This window comes from Pecten maximus, chromosome 8 (genome assembly GCF_902652985.1).
Source record: "Pecten maximus chromosome 8, xPecMax1.1, whole genome shotgun sequence".
Taxonomy (NCBI): domain Eukaryota; kingdom Metazoa; phylum Mollusca; class Bivalvia; order Pectinida; family Pectinidae; genus Pecten; species Pecten maximus.
In genome coordinates this window covers 17,110,306-17,116,619 of record NC_047022.1, presented here as the reverse complement: position 1 = coordinate 17,116,619, position 6,314 = coordinate 17,110,306, and the positions used below count along the sequence as shown (strand labels likewise).

General features: G+C 33.9%; 1 protein-coding gene across 1 annotated transcript; it reads left to right on the top strand.

The window, feature by feature from the left end:
- Positions 1-359: 359 nt before the first annotated feature.
- LOC117333263 (dihydrofolate reductase-like) lies at positions 360-6,267 on the top strand. The gene is made up of 6 exons (XM_033892478.1): positions 360-718; positions 1,623-1,672; positions 2,285-2,387; positions 2,916-3,048; positions 4,528-4,637; positions 5,383-6,267. Exons 1-6 carry the CDS (start codon positions 450-452, stop codon positions 5,471-5,473), a joined length of 756 nt encoding a protein of 251 aa, XP_033748369.1. The 5' UTR covers positions 360-449; the 3' UTR covers positions 5,474-6,267.
- The last annotated feature ends 47 nt before the right edge of the window (positions 6,268-6,314 follow it).

Below are 6,314 nucleotides of genomic sequence, written 5' to 3'. Positions count from 1 at the left end.
TGATACATGTATGTTAAAAGTTATCAGAATAAGAAAAATAATGGTATTATGATAATAATGATATCATGGTTATGCAGTAATTTATAGCATATTAATAATTTTAGACAATGATACATGAAATAAATGATACAGTCAGTTTAAAGTTCAAACATAGAAAACAATATTCGTTGTGTCAAGGTTGGGCGAAGAAATTGATCATTCAAATACCATACATGTCTATATAGCGTGGGGACAAGTGGATACCCTGTGGAAATAGAACACATTCTCTGGTAGTCGTTAGTATCAGTCAGTAATAGAAGCTAGTTTTTAGTTTACCGCCCACATCACTCGGCTATTACCTGGTTTTGTCTTACCGACTACCTACAGTCAGTGTTCTGGCGGCCTTTTATAAGTGATACAGTAATATCTACGAGCCGATAACATGTACAGTATATATAATTTATGCATTAATGAGAGTGGTTAGCCCATTTTCACATGCTGTTTTACGCATATGGCTGATTTTATCTTTGAACAACAGATGGCTGAACGAGACACGTGGATCATCAGTATATAACTCGTGTATAATCGGCTATAATTATACACCTACCAACACAGTACGTGGTCTCGGTATCAGAAGTTGTAAGGACAAAGGCGACATGAAGTTTAAGATCATGGCTGCTATGTGCGTGACAAACAGAGGAATAGGTTTTAATAATAGTTTGCCATGGCCGAAACTCCCGTAAGTAAATATCATTATATATTCAAGTCAGCCATTTGTATGATAGTGAGAGGAGACTAGTGGACCCGCGGTAAAATCCACGTGGTGGGGCTTGCTGCCCCATATGTTTTAACGTCCGATCAGGGAATCGAACCCCGGTCGTCAAGGTAAACGGTGACTCTGAACACAGGGACTTGAGAATTAGTTACAGTCTACATGTATTTGTACATGCCCTAGTGCAGGGATCACCATGGCTTCAGATTTTACTATGGAGGAACCTGCGGGACATTTCCTCAGCGCGCCGCAAGACCAATATTAATTAATTATAGGGAGATAATTTGTTTACATGAGTTATGTCCCTTTTCATTTTTAGGGAGATGATTTATTGTACAGTAGTTATATCCCCTTAGAAATTGTTTTCAGAAATAATGATAAACTATTTTAATCATAGTAATATGAATTTATTTATTCAATATGTAAGAAAAATAAATACAGCTGAGCATTTACCAATCTCTGACTCATCCATATTTGTACATCCTTAAATTAATATATTGCTCGTTCTTCATTCTCTTTACCAACTCAGACTTTCTCAAACTCATAAAAATGACATCCCCGGTGTTCATATATCAGCGTTGTATTGTACCTGTATGTAAACATAAAGTCGCTGAAATAAACGTGATCATGCGTACACTAACACTAACACCAGGAACTACTAAAGAGTTTTATTTTGATCCCTGTAATGTATTCACCATCAGAAAATCTTTTTGAAGTTCTTATCTCATTTCCTCATCTGAAAAGAAACACAATCAATGATTAGATAAGATTGCCGCAACTACGATACGATTGTAATAGTTTTTTATTGTATTTATTGTATACATAGTATAAGTTGAACTACGGGTTTGATGTCGGACGTTTATTTTTTTAGAAACGAATATCGATACTTCATGGATTTAACATCCAAGACATCGTCCCCAGGTGAGTGTCACTGTTAACATGATAGTACACGTTTTAATTAGGATCTGTTATTGTTAACATTTAAAGTATCCATTTACACCTGACCAAAGTTAATCATCGTTTTCTAACAAAAGCGAATCTCTTGTGATTAACTTATGTTTGTCCAAAGGAAAGCATTTTTTTTTTAAACTTAAAAAAATGAATTTGTCTTCTATTGAATTTTGCAACACTACGGTTACTATTAAGGGAAATTTTTTTTAATCTACTGAATATCTGTGTTACGTGTTTAGAGACCTGCTGTTTTGAGTTTCACTTATCATGTAACTCATATTGTTTTCTATTTTACATATCCAGTGACTGCTGTTGTTTTCTGTTTTACATATCCAGTGATCCCTGTTGTTTTTTTGTTTCACATATCCAGTGACTGCTGTTGTTTTCTGTTTTACATATCCAGTGATCCCTGTTGTTTTTTTGTTTCACATATCCAGTGACTCTTGTTGATTTCTGTTTCACACATATCCAGTGACTGCTGTTGTTATTTGTTTCACATATCCAGTGATCCCTGTTGTCATCTGTTTCACACTTTTAATAAAACATGCTGTAAATTGTTTTATATATCATAACATCTTAAAGACAGAAAATGCGTAAACATACGAGGGCGGGTCACGTGGCAGTGTGCCAGTAATGAGGGGAAAACACGGGACGTCTTCAATATTGTCATCAGTCGAAATCCAAGGTATCCATATTAAACAACTATTTTAATTATGCAAGCTAAATGTTTACGCTCTGTACCTTTTAAGGGATAAAATCGCAATAATGTGTGTCGTATTGTTTATCGTTAAGAATGAGAAAGTAAGACAATTAGTCCGAAAAAAAAAAAAAAAATCTGAGGACTCATATTGTCTAGTCTGTTAGGTCACCATGATATGATATCCGTCAATTTTGAAAACTGAACCAATAAAAAAATAAAATAAAAAATACTGCCTTGTTTAATGTCACATGACCCATTTAGTGTTATAGGTGTATAGTGGCAACTGCCTCTTAGCATTGTGTCAAGAGTGCCATATTCGACTGTTTAAGCCTTTCCTGGGTCTTTTATTAAGTTAATTTGTACTTTTTTTTTTATCCATATCTAATGAAAGACAATTTCCAATAGAATAACATAACAAAGAAATAACCTTGTACCTGTTTCCACCATCTTCTCAAATCAAAGAACAAATTAGCAACATACATGTATCATTATATCACAATTTCATTATTTCAGCAAGGACATTAAGAATGACAAATTGATACACAAAATAGTCTCCTCCCTTGACGGAGCTCTTCAGTATGTTGAAACATCATTAAAAGACCAGGTTGAAACTATATGGATATTAGGAGGCCAGTACGTCTATACCGTAAGTTGTCACGTGATCTCTGATTAGGAAAATTCAGGTAAAGACTGTATTTGTGATTTGTAGATTATACAAATCATGTAAATTATGAGCCGCTTCGTCACTCATATACAGGGTTGTTGGTCCTGAAGACGCAAAAATATACACACATTTGATTGCTCCTGCATCTTTGTTCGAACGTTTGCTGTTATCCACAAAGCTGGGAAGTTAAATTGTGTATATCAATGTTTATCCTCTATGCCAGAATATCAAGTTCTTTCTAGAACTGTTTTCACTGTGTTAGGATATTAAAGTATTTGTGTTACATTTCCCATTGTTGCAGGATATCCATACCATACTTATGGATATTTGTGTCAAAGAAAAATCATTTAATATACCTTTAAATGTTCAGCTGTTATCAGGTAAAAGTCAGTGTCTTTTAAAAGTGTCGTAGGAAAACCATACAATACGGGGAGGTCATAGGTCACCACCCCCAGGTTACAATTGCAATTTCGTAAGCTGCAGATGATGACCAAGAGATAGAAAGAGGAAGCCCCTATTTCTCTTTGTTATTGAGAATATTATCAGATCCTTATATAACTCCTATTGATGTCGCGACATGAAGAACAATGTTCGTGAATTCGTCACTAAATGAAGTCGTTTTGTCTGACGTCACTTTTCAAAGAGTATCTTTGACGTCACGAAATTTCGTGCTACCAGATTAAAAAAAAACGACGATCTTGCAACAATTCATGTAGTTCTGTTGCATAAAAGTAGATAACCTCACGGTCAACTATATTCATTAAAATGTTGAAATTAATTTGATAATTTTGTGGTTGATTACGACAAACCATATTGTTTACTTCGAACAGTCACCTGTAATGTTTAAAAGACAGTTAAGTACTTAGATAAAGTAAAGTACGTTAAAAAAGATGAGTAATCCAATAAAGCATGATAACACATGTTGTGAAAATTTTATAAAAAATTGTCATCCGAACAAAATGTGCTTAAGCTTTTATATCTATTAATAAACTAAACTAATAATAATGATAATTTTGAGTATATTTACCGCTGTAATACAGCAACATAGCAGTCTCAAAGTGATTCACAAATTATTATCCGTGGTTACGGGGTCTTTTGTCTTTTTCAACTACTTGGGGGCTTACAGCCTGAGTTGCCATTTCGGCGCCAACAGCTTACAAACGACATTTTTTGCCCACCCTTTCCGTTTAGTCATTTATAGATGAGTCGAATGGAACACAACAGAGTGAAGTATTTGTTCAAAGATACAACACGTGCCCGGACTTGAACTAGCGACCATTCGATCACGTAGCACTGCTTTCTACCACTAGACCATCGTGACTCCAAACATTGTTTTTCTACTGTAATGAATGGACGCTGGTTTCTCTCTTTTTTAACATTTGCAAAAAGTAATGTCCATACTTGGATTATGACACAGGAAACTGAATTGAACGTTAACGTTGACAATCCTTCCCCCCACAGGATGCTGTCTCCCATCAGAGCTGTGACCGTCTTTATCTAACTCATATACAAGGGCTCCACACAGCGGATACATATTTCCCTCCGTTTGAAGATTCATTCGACGAAGATATGTAAGTAATTCAATTTTTATTGAAATATCAATGTGTATCATGGAATTCCGTATGTTTCTTTTTTCGGATTTGTAGATACTTGTAACAACAGGTTGTATTAATTGACATGATACATAATGTATTCAGATGGCCTTTATAGACACGGTTTTGATACATTCAGGTGGCATTTATAGACATAATCTTGATTCAGCTGGCATTTTAACGCAGACATTCCCGAATTTGTTACAGTGTACATACAGCAGGTGGCATTTATAGACATGATTTTATACATTTAGGTAAAATTTATGGACATGATTTTGATACAATCAGGTGGCATTTATATACAATGTACATGATTTTGATACTTAAGATGACATTTATAGACATGATTTTGATACATTTAAGTGACATTTATAGACATTATTTTGATACATTTAAGTGACATTTATAGAGATGATTTTGATACATTAAGGTGACATTAATACACATGATTTTGATACTTTCAGGTGACATTAATTGACAAGATTTTGATACTTAAGGTGACATTAATTGACATGATTTTGATACATTTAAGTGACATTTATAGACATTATTTTGATACATTTAAGTGGCATTTATAGGCAAGATTTTAATACTTTTAAGTGACATTTATAGATATGATTTTGATACATTTATGTACCATTTATAGACATGATTTCATGCATTCAGGTGGCCTTTTGATACATTCAGATGGCCTTTAAACATTATATATCTTGTTCTGTTTTAGGTCCGCCGATTTAGACAGGACTTTGCAGAAAGAAAACAATGTGACATATGAATTTAAAGTCTATACTCCCAGACGATTGAAAATTTCCTAGGGACTGTACGACATCAAAGATTTCTATCTATTAAATATTATTGATATCGTGGCAATTATGGTACATTTCCATTTGCTATAGCCACTATATAATCTTACCAAACAAAAAGAAAACTATCATATCATAATTCTTCCATAACTATCATTGGTGTAGTGATATGAAGACGATGTTCGTGACGTCATCACTGTATTTGGTGTATTTTTGACTTCTCGGAAATTCATGCAACCGGATTAAAAACCCCGATTGATCAATGTAACTCGCAACAATTTATGTAGTTATGTTGCAAAAACATATGAATATCAAAACGATTCTATCCAAAGCAATCCTGAAGTTTTAATTAAATATTAACAGTTGTTTTCCATCGGCTATATTAAACCAAAAAACCTCTCGTTCATGAATTCATTGTTCTGTTTTCATGTTAAGACAAAAACATCTCAAATGAATAGTGCTGACAAGACATATCCTTTGTCATCAAGAAATATGGCTACCTCTAGCTATACATGTACGTCTGTTTAGTGTTTTGGATAAGCACGATAGGATGCAGGTACTAGTATATAAATCATTATTCTATACTCCAGTCATTCTCTGAATAAAATATGTTCTCGTAGAATGACTTGCACGTTTTCCCTTGGATCGGATATCTAGATCGCACACCAAATTGCAAACAATCAGTAATGATGATGTTTTATTTTTATTCAACAAATGCCTCAAACATACATAAATGTATGTTATCGGATGTAAGTGACAAGGTACCTTAATTATTTGGCATGCTAGAGTAAACGCGCGTATGATTGTTATGGTAATAAACAAACTAATTGAACACTTTGCTGACTTTTGTTCT